The sequence below is a fragment of the Petromyzon marinus genome (genome assembly GCF_048934315.1).
Source record: "Petromyzon marinus isolate PM22_M1 ecotype Great Lakes invasive population chromosome 85 unlocalized genomic scaffold, UKy_Petmar_22M1.pri1.0 chr85_unloc.2, whole genome shotgun sequence".
NCBI lineage: Eukaryota > Metazoa > Chordata > Hyperoartia > Petromyzontiformes > Petromyzontidae > Petromyzon > Petromyzon marinus.
The window spans coordinates 137,998-157,176 of NW_027422647.1; the positions used below are offsets into that span (position 1 = coordinate 137,998).

Here is a 19,179-nt window from a genome sequence, read left to right on the forward strand (position 1 = left end):
GTCTCTGTGTGTCTGTCTGTGTGTCTCTGTGTCTCTGTGTGTCTGTGTTTCTCTGTGTGTCTGTGTGTGTCTTTGTGTGTCTGTCTGTGTGTGTTTCTGTGTGTCTGTGTGTGTGTCTCTGTGTGTGTCTCTGTGTGTCTGTGTGTCTCTGTGTGTGTCTCTGTTTCTCTGTGTATGTCTCTGTGTGTCTCTGTGTGTCTGTCTGTGTCTCTGTGTGTGTCTCTGTGTGTCTCTGTGTGTGTCTCTGTGTGTCTCTGTGTGTGTCTCTGTGTGTCTCTGTGTCTCTGTGTGTGTCTCTATGTGTGTCTCTGTGTGTCTCTGTGTGTGTCTGTGAGTGTATCTGTGTGTGTCTCTGTGTGTCTGTCTGTGTGTCTCTGTGTCTCTGTGTGTCTCTGTGTGTGTCTCTGTGTGTCTGTGTGTGTGTCTCTGTGTGTGTCTCTGTGTGTGTCTCTGTGTGTGTCTCTGTGTGTCTCTGTGTCTCTGTGTGTGTCTCTGTGTGTCTCTGTGTCTCTGTGTGTGTCTCTGTGTGTCTCTGTGTCTCTGTGTGTGTCTCTGTGTCCCTGTGTGTGTCTGTGAGTGTATCTGTGTGTGTCTCTGTGTGTCTGTCTGTGTGTCTCTGTGTCTCTGTGTGTCTCTGTGTGTGTCTCTGTGTGTCTCTGTGTCTGTGTGTGTGTCTCTGTGTGTGTCTCTGTGTGTGTCTCTGTGTGTGTCTCTGTGTGTCTCTGTGTGTGTCTCTGTGTGTCTCTGTGAGTCTCTGTGTGTGTCTCTGTGTCTCTGTGTGTGTCTCTGTGTGTCTATGTCTGTGTCTCTGTGTCTCTGTGTCTCTCTGTGTGTCTCTGTGTGTGTCTCTATGTGTGTCTCTATGTGTGTCTCTGTGTGTGTCTCTGTGTGTCTCTGTGTGTGTCTCTGTGTGTGTCTCTGTGTCTCTCTGTGTCTCTGTGTATGTCTCTGTGTGTATCTGTGTCTCTGTGTGTGTCTCTGTGTCTCTGTGTGTGTCTCTGTGTGTATCTGTGTCTCTGTGTGTGTCTCTGTGTCTCTGTCTGTGTCTCTGTGTATCTGTGTGTGTCTCTGTGTGTGTCTCTGTGTGTGTCTCTGTGTCTCTGTGTGTGTCTCTGTGTGTCTCTGTGTGTGTCTCTGTGTCTCTCTGTGTGTCTCTGTGTGTCTCTGTGTCTCTGTGTGTGTCTCTGTGTCTCTGTGTGTGTCTCTGTGTGTCTCTGTGAGTCTCTGTGTGTGTCTCTGTGTCTCTGTGTGTGTCTCTGTGTGTCTCTGTCTGTGTCTCTGTGTCTCTGTGTGTGTCTCTGTGTGTCTCTGTCTGTGTCTCTGTGTCTCTGTGTGTGTCTCTGTGTGTCTCTGTGTGTGTCTCTGTGTGTGTCTCTGTGTGTCTCTGTGTGTGTCTCTGTGTGTCTCTGTGTGTGTCTCTGTGTGTCTCTGTGTCTCTGTGTGTGTCTCTGTGTGTGTCTGTGTCTCTGTGTGTCTCTGTGTGTGTCTCTGTGTGTCTCTGTGTGTGTCTCTGTGTCTCTGTGTGTGTGTCTCTGTGTGTCTCTGTGTGTCTCTGTGTGTGTCTCTGTGTGTCTCTGTGAGTCTCTGTGTGTGTCTCTGTGTCTCTGTGTGTGTCTCTGTGTGTCTCTGTCTGTGTCTCTGTGTCTCTGTGTCTCTGTGTGTGTCTCTGTGTGTGTCTCTGTGTGTGTCTCTGTGTGTCTCTGTGTGTGTCTCTGTGTGTCTCTGTGTGTCTCTGTGTGTGTCTCTGTGTCTCTCTGTGTCTCTGTGTATGTCTCTGTGTGTCTCTGTGTCTCTGTGTGTGTCTCTGTGTCTCTGTGTGTGTCTCTGTGTGTATCTGTGTCTCTGTGTGTGTCTCTGTGTCTCTGTCTGTATCTCTGTGTATCTGTGTGTGTCTCTGTGTGTGTCTCTGTGTGTGTCTCTGTGTCTCTGTGTGTGTCTCTGTGTGTCTCTGTGTGTGTCTCTGTGTCTCTGTGTCTCTGTGTGTGTCTCTGTGTCTCTGTGTGTGTCTCTGTGTCTCTGTGTGTGTCTCTGTGTCTCTGTGTGTGTCTCTGTGTGTCTCTGTGAGTCTCTGTGTGTGTCTCTGTGTCTCTGTGTGTCTCTGTGTGTCTCTGTCTGTGTCTCTGTGTGTGTCTCTGTGTGTCTCTGTGTGTGTCTCTGTGTGTGTCTCTGTGTGTCTCTGTGTGTGTCTCTGTGTGTCTCTGTGTGTGTCTCTGTGTGTCTCTGTGTCTCTCTGTGTCTCTGTGTCTCTCTGTGTCTCTGTGTGTCTCTGTGTGTGTCTCTGTGTCTCTGTGTGTGTCTCTGTGTCTCTGTGTGTGTCTCTGTGTGTCTCCGTGTTTGTCTCTGTGTCTCTGTGTGTGTCTCTGTGTGTGTCTCTGTGTGTGTCTCTGTGTCTCTGTGTGTGTCTCTGTGTGTGTCTCTGTGTCTCTGTGTCTCTGTGTGTGTCTCTGTGTGGCTGTGTGTGTCTCTGTGTGTCTCTGTGTCTCTGTGTGTGTCTGTGTCTCTGTGTGTCTCTGTGTGTCTCTGCGTCTCTGTCTGTGTCTCTGTGTGTCTCTGTGTGTCTCTGTGTGTGTCTCTGTGTGTGTCTGTGTCTCTGTGTGTGTCTCTGTGTCTCTGTGTGTGTCTCTGTGTCTCTGTGTGTGTCTCTGTGTCTCTGTGTGTGTCTCTGTGTGTCTCTGTGTCTCTGTGTGTGTCTCTGTGTGTGTCTCTGTGTCTCTGTCTGTGTCTCTGTGTATCTGTGTGTGTCTCTGTGTGTGTCTCTGTGTGTGTCTCTGTGTATGTCTCTGTGTGTGTCTCTGTGTCTCTGTGTGTGTCTCTGTGTCTCTGTGTGTGTCTCTGTGTGTCTGTGTGTGTCTCAGTGTGTCTCTGTGTGTCTCTGTGTCTCTGTCTGTGTCTCTGTGTGTCTTTGTGTGTGTCTCTGTGTGTCTCTGTGTGTGTCTCTGAGTGTGTCTCTGTGTGTCTCTGTGTGTCTCTGCGTCTCTGTGTCTCTGTGTGTCTCTGTGTGTGTCTCTGTGTCTCTGTGTGTCTCTGTGTCTCTGTGTGTGTCTCTGTGTGTGTCTCTGTGTCTCTGTGTGTGTCTCTGTGTCTCTGTGTGTATCTGTGTGTGTCTCTGTGTGTGTCTGTCTGTGTCTCTGTGTGTCTCTGTGTGTCTCTGTGTGTGTCTCTGTGTCTCTGTGTGTCTCTGTGTCTCTGTGTGTGTCTCTGTGTCTCTGTGTGTGTCTCTGTGTGTCTCTGTGTGTCTGTCTGTGTCTCTGTGTGTGTCTGTCTCTGTGTGTGTATCTGTGTGTCTCTGTGTGTGTCTCTGTGTGTCTCTGTGTGTCTCTGTGTCTCTGTGTGTGTCTCTGTGTGTCTCTTTGTGTCTGTCTGTGTCTCTGTGTGTCTCTGTGTGTGTCTCTGTGTGTCTCTGTGTGTGTCTCTGTGTGTCTCTGTGTGTCTCTGTGTCTCTGTGTGTGTCTCTATGTGTGTCTCTGTGTGTCTCTGTGTGTGTCTGTGAGTGTATCTGTGTGTGTCTCTGTGTGTCTGTCTGTGTGTCTCTGTGTCTCTGTGTGTCTCTGTGTGTGTCTCTGTGTCTGTGTGTGTGTCTCTGTGTGTGTCTCTGTGTGTCTCTGTGTGTGTCTCTGTGTGTCTCTGTGAGTCTCTGTGTGTGTCTCTGTGTCTCTGTGTGTGTCTCTGTGTGTCTCTGTCTGTGTCTCTGTGTGTGTCTCTGTGTGTCTCTGTGTGTGTCTCTGTGTGTGTCTCTGTGTGTCTCTGTGTGTGTCTCTGTGTGTCTCTGTGTGTGTCTCTGTGTGTCTCTGTGTCTCTGTGTGTGTCTCTGTGTCTCTGTGTGTGTCTCTGTGTGTCTCTGTGTGTGTCTCTGTGTCTCTGTCTGTGTCTCTGTGTATCTGTGTGTGTCTCTGTGTGTGTCTCTGTCTGTGTCTCTGTGTCTCTGTGTGTGTCTCTGTGTGTGTCTCTGTGTGTGTCTCTGTGTGGCTGTGTGTGTCTCTGTGTGGCTGTGTGTGTCTCTGTGTGTCTCTGTGTGTCTCTGTGTCTCTGTCTGTGTCTCTGTGTCTCTGTCTGTGTCTCTGTGTCTCTGTCTGTGTCTCTGTGTCTCTGTCTGTGTCTCTGTGTCTCTGTCTGTCTGTCTGTGTCTCTGTGTCTCTGTCTGTGTCTCTGTGTCTGTGTCTCTGTCTGTGTCTCTGTCTCTCTCTGTCTCTCTCTGTCTGTGTCTCTGTCTCTCTCCCCGTGTCTCTCTCTCCCCGTGTCTCTCTCTCACCCCGTGTCTCTCTCACCCCGTGTCTCTCTCTCCCCGTGTCTCTCTCTCCCCGTGTCTCTCTCCCCGTGTCTCTCTCTCCCCGTGTCTCTCTCTCACCGTGTCTCTCTCTCCCCGTGTCTCTCTCTCCCCGTGTCTCTCTCTCCCCGTGTCTCTCTCTCTCACCGTGTCTCTCTCCCCGTGTCTCTCTCTCCACGTGTGTCTCTCTCTCTCCCCGTGTCTCTCTCTCACCGTGTCTCTCTCTCTCCCCGTGTCTCTCTCCATCCGTGTCTCTCTCTCCGTGTGTCTCTCTCTCTCCCCGTGTCTCACCCCGTGTCTCTCTCACCCCGTGTCTCTCTCTCTCCCCGTGTCTCTCTCTCCCCGTGTCTCTCTCTCTCCCCGTGTCTCTCTCACCCCGTGTCTCTCTCTCCCCGTGTCTCTCTCTCTCACCCCGTGTCTCTCTCACCCCGTGTCTCTCTCCCCCCCGTGTCTCTCTCTTCCCGTGTCTCTCTCTCCCCGTGTCTCTCACTCCCCGTGTCTCTCTCACCGTGTCTCTCTCTCTCTCCCCGTGTCTCTCTCTCCCCGTGTCTCTCTCTCCCCGTGTCTCTCTCTCCCCGTGTCTCTCTCTCACCGTGTCTCTCTCTCTCCCCGTGTCTCTCTCTCTACCCGTGTCTCTCTCTCCCCGTGTCTCTCTCTCACCGTGTCTCTCTCTCTCCCCGTGTCTCTCTCCATCCGTGTCTCTCCGTGTGTCTCTCCCCGTGTCTCTCTCTCTCACCCCGTGTCTCTCTCACCCCGTGTCTCTCTCTCCCCGTGTCTCTCTCACCCCGTGTCTCTCTCCCCCCCGTGTCTCTCTCTCCCCGTGTCTCTCTCTCCCCGTGTCTCTCACTCCCCGTGTCTCTCTCACCGTGTCTCTCTCTCTCTCCCCGTGTCTCTCTCTCCCCGTGTCTCTCTCACCGTGTCTCTCTCACCGTGTCTCTCTCTCCCCGTGTCTCTCTCTCCCCGTGTCTCTCACCCCGTGTCTCTCTCTCCCCGTGTCTCTCTCTCCCCGTGTCTCTCTCTCTCACCCCGTGTCTCTCTCACCCCGTGTCTCTCTCCCCCCCGTGTCTCTCTCTTCCCGTGTCTCTCTCTCCCCGTGTCTCTCACTCCCCGTGTCTCTCTCACCGTGTCTCTCTCTCTCTCCCCGTGTCTCTCTCTCCCCGTGTCTCTCTCTCCCCGTGTCTCTCTCTCACCGTGTCTCTCTCTCTCCCCGTGTCTCTCTCTCTACCCGTGTCTCTCTCTCCCCTTGTCTCTCTCTCACCGTGTCTCTCTCTCTCCCCATGTCTCTCTCCATCCGTGTCTCTCCGTGTGTCTCTCTCTCTCCCCGTGTCTCTCTCTCTCACCCCGTGTCTCTCTCTCCCCGTGTCTCTCTCACCCCCGTGTCTCTCTCTCCCCGTGTCTCTCACTCCCCGTGTCTCTCTCACCGTGTCTCTCTCTCTCTCCCCGTGTCTCTCTCTCCCTGTGTCTCTCTCTCCCCGTGTCTCTCTCACCCCGTGTCTCTCTCTCCCCGTGTCTCTCTCTCTCCCCGTGTCTCTCTCACCCCGTGTCTCTCTCTCTCCCCGTGTCTCTCTCTCTCCCTGTGTCTCTCTCACCCCGTGTCTCTCTCTCCGTGTCTCTCTCTCTCACCGTGTCTCTCTCTCACCGTGTCTCTCTCTCCCCGTGTCTCTCTCTCTCTCTCACCGTGTCTCTCTTTCCCCGTGTCTCTCTCACCCCGTGTCTCTCTCCCCGTGTCTCTCTCTCCCCGTGTCTCTCACCCCGTGTCTCTCTCTCCCCGTGTCTCTCTCTCCCCGTGACTCTCTCACGCCGTGTCTCTCTCTCCCCGTGTCTCTCACCCCGTGTCTCTCTCACCCCGTGTCTCTCGCTCCCCGTGTCTCTCTCTCTCCCTGTGTCTCTCTCACCCCGTGTCTCTCTCTCCGTGTCTCTCTCTCTCACCGTGTCTCTCTCTCACCGTGTCTCTCTCTCCCCGTGTCTCTCTCTCTCACCGTGTCTCTCTTTCCCCGTGTCTCTCTCACCCCGTGTCTCTCTCCCCGTGTCTCTCTCTCCCCGTGTCTCTCACCCCGTGTCTCTCTCACCCCGTGTCTCTCTTTCCCCGTGTCTCTCTCACCCCGTGTCTCTCTCCCCGTGTCTCTCTCTCCCCGTGTCTCTCACCCTGTGTCTCTTTCTCCCCGTGTCTCTCTCTCCCCGTGACTCTCTCACCCCGTGTCTCTCTCTCCCCGTGTCTCTCACCCCGTGTCTCTCTCACCCCGTGTCTCTCTCTCCCCGTGTCTCTCTCTCTCCCTGTGTCTCTCTCACCCCGTGTCTCTCTCTCCGTGTCTCTCTCTCTCACCGTGTCTCTCTCTCACCGTGTCTCTCTCTCCCCGTGTCTCTCTCTCTCTCACCGTGTCTCTCTTTCCCCGTGTCTCTCTCACCCCGTGTCTCTCTCCCCGTGTCTCTCTCTCCCCGTGTCTCTCACCCCGTGTCTCTCTCTCCCCGTGTCTCTCTTTCCCCGTGTCTCTCTCACCCCGTGTCTCTCTCCCCGTGTCTCTCTCTCCCCGTGTCTCTCACCCCGTGTCTCTCTCTCCCCGTGTCTCTCTCTCCCCGTTACTCTCTCACCCCGTGTCTCTCTCTCCCCGTGTCTCTCACCCCGTGTCTCTCTCACCCCGTGTCTCTCTCTCCCCGTGTCTCTCTCTCTCCCTGTGTCTCTCTCACCCCGTGTCTCTCTCTCCGTGTCTCTCTCTCTCACCGTGTCTCTCTCTCACCGTGTCTCTCTCTCCCCGTGTCTCTCTCTCTCACCGTGTCTCTCTTTCCCCGTGTCTCTCTCACCCCGTGTCTCTCTCCCCGTGTCTCTCTCTCCCCGTGTCTCTCACCCCGTGTCTCTCTCACCCCGTGTCTCTCTCTCCCCGTGTCTCTGTGTGTGCAGCTATCAGACCTCCGGTCGATATTCTTCGTTGTCCAGAGGGAAGAATATTTTCGATGACGTTTGAGAGACACGGGGAGCGAGAGAGACACGGGGAGAGAGAGACACGGGGAGAGAGAGACACGGTGAGAGAGAGACACGGGGAGAGAGAGAGACACGGGGAGAGAGAGAGACACGGGGAGAGAGAGAGACACGGGGATAGAGACACGGGGAGAGAGAGAGACACGGGGAGAGAGAGACACGGGGAGAGAGAGACACGGTGAGAGAGAGACACGGGGAGAGAGAGAGACACGGGGAGAGAGAGAGACACGGGGAGAGAGACACGGGGATAGAGACACGGGGAGAGAGAGAGACACGGGGAGAGAGAGACACGGATGGAGAGAGAGACACGGGGAGAGAGAGACACGGGGAGAGAGACACGGGGAGAGAGAGACACGGGGAGAGAGAGAGACACGGGGAGAGAGAGAGACACGGGGAGAGAGACACGGGGATAGAGACACGGGGAGAGAGAGAGACACGGGGAGAGAGAGACACGGATGGAGAGAGAGACACGGGGAGAGAGAGACACGGGGAGAGAGAGACACGGGGAGAAAGACACGGGGAGAGAGAGACACGGGGAGAAAGAGAGACACGGGGAGAGAGAGACACGGGGAGAGAGAGACACGGAGAGAGAGAGAGACATGGGAAAGAGAGACACGGGGTGAGAGAGACACGGGGAGAGAGAGACACGGGAAAGAGAGACACGGGGAGAGAGAGAGAGACACGGGGAGAGAGAGAGACACGGGGAGAGAGACATGGGGAGAGAGAGACACGGGGAGAGAGAGACACGGGGAGAGAGAGATACATGGGGAGAGAGAGACACGGGGAGAGAGAGAGACACGTGGAGAGAGACACGGGGTGAGAGACACGGGGTGAGAGACACGGAGAGAGACACGGGGAGAGAGACACGGTGAGAGGGAGAGACACGGGGAGAGAGAGACACGGGGTGAGAGAGACACGAGGAGAGAGAGACACGGGGAGAGAGACACGGTGAGAGAGAGACACGGGGAGAGAGAGACACGGGGAGAGAGAGACACGGGGAGAGAGAGACACGGGGAGAGAGAGACACGGGGAGAGAAAGACACGGGGAGAGAGAGACACGGGGAGAGAGACACGGGGAGAGAGAGAGACACGGAGAGAGAGAGACACGGGGAGAGAGAGAGACACGGGGAGAGAGAGAGACACGGGGAGAGAGAGAGACACGGGGAGAGAGAGAGACACGGGGAGAGAGAGACACGGGGAGAGAGAGACACGGGGAGAGAGAGACACGGGGATAGAGACACGGGGAGAGAGAGAGACACGGGGAGAGAGAGACACGGATGGAGAGAGAGACACGGGGAGAGAGAGACACGGGGAGAGAGACACGGGGAGAGAGAGACACAGGGAGAGAGAGACACGGGGAGAAAGACACGGGGAGAAAGAGAGACACGGGGAGAGAGAGACACGGGGAGAGAGAGACACGGAGAGAGAGAGACATGGGAAAGAGAGACACGGGGTGAGAGAGACACGGGGAGAGAGAGAGACACGGGGAGAGAGAGACACGGGAAAGAGAGACACGGGGAGAGAGAGAGAGACACGGGGAGAGAGAGAGACACGGGGAGAGAGAGACACGGGGAGAGATACACGGTGAGAGGGAGAGACACGGGGAGAGAGAGAGACACGGGGAGAGAGAGAGACACGGGGAGAGAGAGAGACACGGGGAGAGAGAGACACAGGGAGAGAGAGAGACACGGGGAGAGAGAGACACGGGGAGAGAGAGACACGGGGAGAGAGAGAGACACGGGAAGAGAGAGAGACACGGGGAGAGAGAGAGACACGGGGAGAGAGAGACACAGGGAGAGAGAGAGAGACACGGGGAGAGAGAGACACGGGGAGAGAGAGACACGGGGAGAGAGAGACACATGGAGAGAGAGAGACACGGGGAGAGAGAGACACGGGGAGAGAGAGACACGGGGAGAGAGAGACACGGGGAGAGAGAGAGACACGGGGAGAGAGAGAGACACGGGAAGAGAGAGAGACACGGGGAGAGAGAGACACGGGAAGAGAGAGAGACACGGGGAGAGAGATACACGGGGAGAGAGAGACACGGGGAGAGAGAGACACGGGGAGAGAGACACGGGGAGAGAGAGACACGGGGAGAGAGACACGGGGAGAGAGAGACACGGGGAGAGAGAGACACGGGGAGAGAGACACGGGGTGAGAGACACGGAGAGAGACACGGGGAGAGATACACGGTGAGAGGGAGAGACACGGGGAGAGAGAGAGACACGGGGAGAGAGAGAGACACGGGGAGAGAGAGAGACACGGGGAGAGAGAGACACAGGGAGAGAGAGACACGGGGAGAGAGAGACACAGGGAGAGAGAGAGACACGGGAAGAGAGAGAGACACGGGGAGAGAGAGAGACACGGGGAGAGAGAGACACAGGGAGAGAGAGAGACACGGGGAGAGAGAGACACGGGGAGAGAGAGACACATGGAGAGAGAGAGACACGGGGAGAGAGAGACACGGGGAGAGAGAGACACGGGGAGAGAGAGAGACACGGGAAGAGAGAGAGACACGGGGAGAGAGAGACACGGGAAGAGAGAGAGACACGGGGAGAGAGAGACACGGGGAGAGAGAGACACGGGGAGAGAGAGACACGCGGAGAGAGAGAGACACGGATGGAGAGAGAGACACGGGGAGAGAGAGACACGGGCAGAGAGACACGGGGAGAGAGAGACACGGGGAGAGAGAGACACGGGGAGAGAGACACGGGGAGAGAGAGACACGGGGAGAGAAAGACACGGAGAGAGAGAGACACGGGGAGAGAGAGAGACACGGAGAGAGAGAGACACGGGGAGAGAGAGACACGGGGAGAGAGAGACACGGAGAGAGAGAGACACGGGAAAGAGAGACACGGGGTGAGAGAGACACGGTGAGAGAGAGAGACACGGGGAGAGAGAGAGACACGTGGAGAGAGACACGGGGTGAGAGACACGGGGTGAGAGAGACACGGGGAGAGAGAGACACGGGGAGAGAGAGACACGGGGAGAGAGACACGGGGAGAGAGAGACACGGGGAGAGAGAGACACGCGGAGAGAGAGAGACACGGATGGAGAGAGAGACACGGGGAGAGAGACACGGGGAGAGAGAGACACGGGGAGAGAGAGACACGGGGAGAGAGAGACACGGGGAGAGAGACACGGGGAGAGAGAGACACGGGGAGAGAGACACGGGGAGAGAGAGACACGGGGAGAGAGAGACACGGGGAGAGAGACACGGGGTGAGAGACACGGAGAGAGACACGGGGAGAGATACACGGTGAGAGGGAGAGACACGGGGAGAGAGAGAGACACGGGGAGAGAGAGAGACACGGGGAGAGAGAGAGACACGGGGAGAGAGAGACACAGGGAGAGAGAGACACGGGGAGAGAGAGACACGGGGAGAGAGAGAGACACGGGAAGAGAGAGAGACACGGGGAGAGAGAGAGACACGGGGAGAGAGAGACACAGGGAGAGAGAGAGACACGGGGAGAGAGAGACACGGGGAGAGAGAGACACATGGAGAGAGAGAGACACGGGGAGAGAGAGACACGGGGAGAGAGAGAGACACGGGGAGAGAGAGACACAGGGAGAGAGAGAGACACGGGGAGAGAGAGACACGGGGAGAGAGAGACACGGGGAGAGAGAGAGACACGGGAAGAGAGAGAGACACGGGGAGAGAGAGACACAGGGAGAGAGAGAGAGACACGGGGAGAGAGAGACACGGGGAGAGAGAGACACGGGGAGAGAGAGACACGGGGAGAGAGAGAGACACGGGGAGAGAGAGACACGGGGAGAGAGAGACACGGGGAGAGAGAGACACGGGGAGAGAGAGAGACACGGGGAGAGAGAGAGACACGGGAAGAGAGAGAGACACGGGGAGAGAGAGACACGGGAAGAGAGAGAGACACGGGGAGAGAGATACACGGGGAGAGAGAGACACGGGGAGAGAGAGACACGGGGAGAGAGACACGGGGAGAGAGAGACACGGGGAGAGAGAGACACGGGGAGAGAGACACGGGGAGAGAGAGACACGGGGAGAGAGAGACACGCGGAGAGAGAGAGACACGGATGGAGAGAGAGACACGGGGAGAGAGACACGGGGAGAGAGATACACGGGGAGAGAGAGACACGGGGAGAAAGACACGGGGAGAAAGAGAGACACGGGGTGAGAGAGACACGGGGAGAGAGAGACACGGAGAGAGAGAGACACGGGAAAGAGAGACACGGGGTGAGAGAGACACGGGGAGAGAGAGAGACACGGGGAGAGAGACACGGGGAGAGAGACACGGAGAGAGACACGGGGAGAGATACACGGTGAGAGGGAGAGACACAGGGGGAGAGAGAGACACGGGGAGAGAGAGAGACACGGGGAGAGAGAGAGACACGGGGAGAGAGAGACACGGGGAGAGAGACACGGGGAGAGAGAGACACGGGGAGAGAGAGACACGGGGAGAGAGACACGGGGTGAGAGACACGGAGAGAGACACGGGGAGAGATACACGGTGAGAGGGAGAGACACGGGGAGAGAGAGAGACACGGGGAGAGAGAGAGACACGGGGAGAGAGAGAGACACGGGGAGAGAGAGACACAGGGAGAGAGAGAGACACGGGGAGAGAGAGACACGGGGAGAGAGAGACACGGTGAGAGAGAGAGACACGGGAAGAGAGAGAGACACGGGGAGAGAGAGAGACACGGGGAGAGAGAGACACAGGGAGAGAGAGAGAGACACGGGGAGAGAGAGACACGGGGAGAGAGAGACACGGGGAGAGAGAGACACATGGAGAGAGAGAGACACGGGGAGAGAGAGACACGGGGAGAGAGAGACACGGGGAGAGAGAGAGACACGGGGAGAGAGAGAGACACGGGAAGAGAGAGAGACACGGGGAGAGAGAGACACGGGAAGAGAGAGATACACGGGGAGAGAGAGACACGGGGAGAGAGAGACACGGGGAGAGAGACACGGGGAGAGAGAGACACGGGGAGAGAGACACGGGGAGAGAGAGACACGGGGAGAGAGAGACACGGGGAGAGAGACACGGGGTGAGAGACACGGAGAGAGACACGGGGAGAGATACACGGTGAGAGGGAGAGACACGGGGAGAGAGAGAGACACGGGGAGAGAGAGAGACACGGGGAGAGAGAGACACAGGGAGAGAGAGACACGGGGAGAGAGAGACACGGGGAGAGAGAGAGACACGGGAAGAGAGAGAGACACGGGGAGAGAGAGAGACACGGGGAGAGAGAGACACAGGGAGAGAGAGAGACACGGGGAGAGAGAGACACGGGGAGAGAGAGACACATGGAGAGAGAGAGACACGGGGAGAGAGAGACACGGGGAGAGAGAGACACGGGGAGAGAGAGAGACACGGGAAGAGAGAGAGACACGGGGAGAGAGAGACACGGGAAGAGAGAGAGACACGGGGAGAGAGAGACACGGGGAGAGAGAGACACGGGGAGAGAGAGACACGCGGAGAGAGAGAGACACGGATGGAGAGAGAGACACGGGGAGAGAGAGACACGGGGAGAGAGACACGGGGAGAGAGAGACACGGGGAGAGAGAGACACGGGGAGAGAGACACGGGGAGAGAGAGACACGGGGAGAGAAAGACACGGAGAGAGAGAGACACGGGGAGAGAGAGAGACACGGAGAGAGAGAGACACGGGGAGAGAGAGACACGGGGAGAGAGAGACACGGAGAGAGAGAGACACGGGAAAGAGAGACACGGGGTGAGAGAGACACGGTGAGAGAGAGAGACACGGGGAGAGAGAGAGACACGTGGAGAGAGACACGGGGTGAGAGACACGGGGTGAGAGAGACACGGGGAGAGAGAGACACGGGGAGAGAGAGACACGGGGAGAGAGACACGGGGAGAGAGAGACACGGGGAGAGAGAGACACGCGGAGAGAGAGAGACACGGATGGAGAGAGAGACACGGGGAGAGAGACACGGGGAGAGAGAGACACGGGGAGAGAGAGACACGGGGAGAGAGAGAGACACGGGGAGAGAGACACGGGGAGAGAGAGACACGGGGAGAGAGACACGGGGAGAGAGAGACACGGGGAGAGAGAGACACGGGGAGAGAGACACGGGGTGAGAGACACGGAGAGAGACACGGGGAGAGATACACGGTGAGAGGGAGAGACACGGGGAGAGAGAGAGACACGGGGAGAGAGAGAGACACGGGGAGAGAGAGAGACACGGGGAGAGAGAGACACAGGGAGAGAGAGACACGGGGAGAGAGAGACACGGGGAGAGAGAGAGACACGGGAAGAGAGAGAGACACGGGGAGAGAGAGAGACACGGGGAGAGAGAGACACAGGGAGAGAGAGAGACACGGGGAGAGAGAGACACGGGGAGAGAGAGACACATGGAGAGAGAGAGACACGGGGAGAGAGAGACACGGGGAGAAAGAGAGACACGGGGAGAGAGAGACACAGGGAGAGAGAGATACACGGGGAGAGAGAGACACGGGGAGAGAGAGACACGGGGAGAGAGAGAGACACGGGAAGAGAGAGAGACACGGGGAGAGAGAGACACAGGGAGAGAGAGAGAGACACGGGGAGAGAGAGACACGGGGAGAGAGAGACACGGGGAGAGAGAGACACGGGGAGAGAGAGAGACACGGGGAGAGAGAGACACGGGGAGAGAGAGACACGGGGAGAGAGAGACACGGGGAGAGAGAGAGACACGGGGAGAGAGAGAGACACGGGAAGAGAGAGAGACACGGGGAGAGAGAGACACGGGAAGAGAGAGAGACACGGGGAGAGAGATACACGGGGAGAGAGATACACGGGGAGAGAGAGACACGGGGAGAGAGAGACACGGGGAGAGAGAGACACGGGGAGAGAGAGACACGGGGAGAGAGACACGGGGAGAGAGAGACACGGGGAGAGAGAGACACGCGGAGAGAGAGAGACACGGATGGAGAGAGAGACACGGGGAGAGAGACACGGGGAGAGAGAGACACGGAGAGAGAGAGACACGGGAAAGAGAGACACGGGGTGAGAGAGACACGGGGAGAGAGAGAGACACGGGGAGAGAGACACGGGGAGAGAGACACGGAGAGAGACACGGGGAGAGATACACGGTGAGAGGGAGAGACACAGGGGGAGAGAGAGACACGGGGAGAGAGAGAGACACGGGGAGAGAGAGAGACACGGGGAGAGAGAGAGACACGGGGAGAGAGACACGGGGAGAGAGAGACACGGGGAGAGAGAGACACGGGGAGAGAGACACGGGGTGAGAGACACGGAGAGAGACACGGGGAGAGATACACGGTGAGAGGGAGAGACACGGGGAGAGAGAGAGACACGGGGAGAGAGAGAGACACGGGGAGAGAGAGAGACACGGGGAGAGAGAGACACAGGGAGAGAGAGACACGGGGAGAGAGAGACACGGGGAGAGAGAGAGACACGGGAAGAGAGAGAGACACGGGGAGAGAGAGAGACACGGGGAGAGAGAGACACAGGGAGAGAGAGAGACACGGGGAGAGAGAGACACGGGGAGAGAGAGACACATGGAGAGAGAGAGACACGGGGAGAGAGAGACACGGGGAGAGAGAGACACGGGGAGAGAGAGAGACACGGGAAGAGAGAGAGACACGGGGAGAGAGAGACACGGGAAGAGAGAGAGACACGGGGAGAGAGAGAGACACGGGGAGAGAGAGACACAGGGAGAGAGAGAGACACGGGGAGAGAGAGACACGGGGAGAGAGAGACACATGGAGAGAGAGAGACACGGGGAGAGAGAGACACGGGGAGAGAGAGACACGGGGAGAGAGAGAGACACGGGAAGAGAGAGAGACACGGGGAGAGAGAGACACGGGAAGAGAGAGAGACACGGGGAGAGAGAGACACGGGGAGAGAGAGACACGGGGAGAGAGAGACACGCGGAGAGAGAGAGACACGGATGGAGAGAGAGACACGGGGAGAGAGAGACACGGGGAGAGAGACACGGGGAGAGAGAGACACGGGGAGAGAGAGACACCGGGGAGAGAGAGACACGGGGAGAGAGACACGGGGAGAGAGAGACACGGGGAGAGAAAGACACGGAGAGAGAGAGACACGGGGAGAGAGAGAGACACGGAGAGAGAGAGACACGGGGAGAGAGAGACACGGGGAGAGAGAGACACGGAGAGAGAGAGACACGGGAAAGAGAGACACGGGGTGAGAGAGACACGGTGAGAGAGAGAGACACGGGGAGAGAGAGAGACACGTGGAGAGAGACACGGGGTGAGAGACACGGGGTGAGAGAGACACGGGGAGAGAGAGACACGGGGAGAGAGAGACACGGGGAGAGAGACACGGGGAGAGAGAGACACGGGGAGAGAGAGACACGCGGAGAGAGAGAGACACGGATGGAGAGAGAGACACGGGGAGAGAGACACGGGGAGAGAGAGACACGGGGAGAGAGAGACACGGGGAGAGAGAGAGACACGGGGAGAGAGACACGGGGAGAGAGAGACACGGGGAGAGAGACACGGGGAGAGAGAGACACGGGGAGAGAGAGACACGGGGAGAGAGACACGGGGTGAGAGACACGGAGAGAGACACGGGGAGAGATACACGGTGAGAGGGAGAGACACGGGGAGAGAGAGAGACACGGGGAGAGAGAGAGACACGGGGAGAGAGAGACACAGGGAGAGAGAGACACGGGGAGAGAGAGACACGGGGAGAGAGAGAGACACGGGAAGAGAGAGAGACACGGGGAGAGAGAGAGACACGGGGAGAGAGAGACACGGGGAGAGAGAGAGACACGGGGAGAGAGAGACACGGAGAGAGAGAGACACATGGAGAGAGAGAGACACGGGGAGAGAGAGACACGGGGAGAGAGAGAGACACGGGGAGAGAGAGACACAGGGAGAGAGAGATACACGGGGAGAGAGAGACACGGGGAGAGAGAGACACGGGGAGAGAGAGAGACACGGGAAGAGAGAGAGACACGGGGAGAGAGAGACACAGGGAGAGAGAGAGAGACACGGGGAGAGAGAGACACGGGGAGAGAGAGACACGGGGAGAGAGAGACACGGGGAGAGAGAGAGACACGGGGAGAGAGAGACACGGGGAGAGAGAGACACGGGGAGAGAGAGACACGGGGAGAGAGAGAGACACGGGGAGAGAGAGAGACACGGGAAGAGAGAGAGACACGGGGAGAGAGAGACACGGGAAGAGAGAGAGACACGGGGAGAGAGATACACGGGGAGAGAGAGACACGGGGAGAGAGAGACACGGGGAGAGAGACACGGGGAGAGAGAGACACGGGGAGAGAGAGACACGGGGAGAGAGACACGGGGAGAGAGAGACACGGGGAGAGAGAGACACGCGGAGAGAGAGAGACACGGATGGAGAGAGAGACACGGGGAGAGAGACACGGGGAGAGAGAGACACGGGGAGAGAGAGACACGGGGAGAAAGACACGGGGAGAAAGAGAGACACGGGGAGAGAGAGACACGCGGAGAGAGAGAGACACGGATGGAGAGAGAGACACGGGGAGAGAGACACGGGGTGAGAGAGACACGGGGAGAGAGAGACACGGAGAGAGAGAGACACGGGAAAGAGAGACACGGGGTGAGAGAGACACGGGGAGAGAGAGAGACACGGGGAGAGAGACACGGGGAGAGAGACACGGAGAGAGACACGGGGAGAGATACACGGTGAGAGGGAGAGACACAGGGGGAGAGAGAGACACGGGGAGAGAGAGAGACACGGGGAGAGAGAGAGACACGGGGAGAGAGACACGGGGAGAGAGAGACACGGGGAGAGAGACACGGGGTGAGAGACACGGAGAGAGACACGGGGAGAGATACACGGTGAGAGGGAGAGACACGGGGAGAGAGAGAGACACGGGGAGAGAGAGAGACACGGGGAGAGAGAGAGACACGGGGAGAGAGAGACACAGGGAGAGAGAGACACGGGGAGAGAGAGACACGGGGAGAGAGAGAGACACGGGAAGAGAGAGAGACACGGGGAGAGAGAGAGACACGGGGAGAGAGAGACACAGGGAGAGAGAGAGACACGGGGAGAGAGAGACACGGGGAGAGAGAGACACATGGAGAGAGAGAGACACGGGGAGAGAGAGACACGGGGAGAGAGAGACACGGGGAGAGAGAGAGACACGGGAAGAGAGAGAGACACGGGGAGAGAGAGACACGGGAAGAGAGAGAGACACGGGGAGAGAGAGACACGGGGAGAGAGAGACACGGGGAGAGAGAGACACGCGGAGAGAGAGAGACACGGATGGAGAGAGAGACATGGGGAGAGAGAGACACGGGGAGAGAGACACGGGGAGAGAGAGACACGGGGAGAGAGAGACACGGGGAGAGAGAGACACGGGAGAGAAAGACACGGAGAGAGAGAGACACGGGGAGAGAGAGAGACACGAGAGAGAGAGACACGGGGAGAGAGAGACACGGGGAGAGAGAGACACGGAGAGAGAGAGACACGGGAAAGAGAGACACGGGGTGAGAGAGACACGGTGAGAGAGAGAGACACGGGGAGAGAGAGAGACACGTGGAGAGAGACACGGGGTGAGAGACACGGGGTGAGAGAGACACGGGGAGAGAGAGACACGGGAGAGAGACACGGGAGAGAGAGACACGGGGAGAGAGAGACACGGGGAGAGAGAGACACGGGAGAGAAAGACACGGGAGAGAAAGACACGGGGAGAGAAAGACACGGGGAGAGAGAGACACGGGGAGAGAGATACGGTGAGAGAGAGAGACACGGAGAGAGAGAGACACGGGGAGAAAGAGAGACACGGGGAGAGAGAGAGACACGGGGAGAGAGAGAGACACGGGGAGAGAGAGACACGGGGAGAGAGAGACACGGGGAAGAGAGAGACGGGGAGAGAGAGACACGGGGAGAGAGAGACACGGGGAGAGAGAGACACGGGGAGAGAGAGACACGGGGAGAGACACGGGGAGAGAGAGACACGGGGAGAGAGACACGGGGTGAGAGACACGGAGGAGACATGGGAGAGAGAGACACGGTGAGAGGGAGAGACACGGGGAGAGGGAGAGACACGGGGAGAGAGAGACACGGGGGGAGAGAGACACGGGGGGAGAGACACGGGGGGAGAGAGACACGGGGGGAGAGAGACACGGGGAGAGAGAGAGACACGGGGAGAGAGAGAGACACGGGGAGAGAGACACGGGGGAGAGAGACACGGGGAGAGAGACACGGGGAGTGGGTGGGTGAGTGGGTGAGTGGGTGAGTGGGTGGGTGGGTGGGTGGATGAGTGGGTGGGTGGATGGATGAGTGGGTGGGTGGATGGATGAGTGGGTGGGTGAGTGGGTGGGTGGGTGGGTGAGTGGGTGGGTGGATGAGTTGGTGGGTGGGTGGGTGAGTGGGTGGGTGTAAAAGTCGTATTTATAACTCGATGGGATGAAGGGGGTGGTCTTTGGGGTATTATCGTCAGTTGTCCGACGTTCCGCCTGTTGCTTTGGGGGTGCCTCCGGCAGGACCTTGTCTGGGTTAAATAATAGCGTGGGTGGTGTTAGCCAGTGGCTATACATTTGTGATTCTGTGTGTCTGTGTGTGTGTCTTTGTGTGTCTGTGTGTGTCTGTGTGTGTGTCTGTGTGTGTGTCTGTGTGTGTGTCTGTGTGTGTGTGTGTCTGTGTGTGTGTCTGTGTGTGTGTGTCTGTGTGTGTGATTCTGTGTGTCTGTGTGTGTGTGTCTGTGTGACTGTGTCTGTTTGTGTGTGTGTGTCTGTGTGTGTCTGTGTCTGTGTTGTGGAGCGTCATGTCATTTGATGTTCATTAAAACTGAGATTGTAACTAACTAATCTAATTAAACACGATGTGGATATATTACATTGTGAGTGTGTATGTGTGTGTGAGTGAGTGAGTGTATGAGTGAGTGTGTGTATGAGTGAGTGTGTGAGTGAGTGTGTGAGTGAGTGTGTGAGTGTATGAGTGAGTGAGTGTATGAGTGAGTGTGTGAGTGAGTGAGTATATGAGT

At 57.6% G+C, this 19,179-nt stretch overlaps 1 protein-coding gene across 1 annotated transcript in view; it reads left to right on the plus strand.

The window, feature by feature from the left end:
* Positions 1 to 11,187, plus strand: part of LOC142908535 (G-protein coupled receptor-associated protein LMBRD2-like) — a 72,562-nt gene extending 61,375 nt beyond the window's left edge. Inside the window, exon 14 of the mRNA XM_076059274.1 lies at positions 7,161 to 11,187. Coding sequence (XP_075915389.1) covers positions 7,161 to 7,224 — 64 coding nt within the window. The 3' untranslated portion in view covers positions 7,225 to 11,187. The remainder of the gene's footprint in view (positions 1 to 7,160) is intronic.
* Positions 11,188 to 19,179: the final 7,992 nt, after the last annotated feature.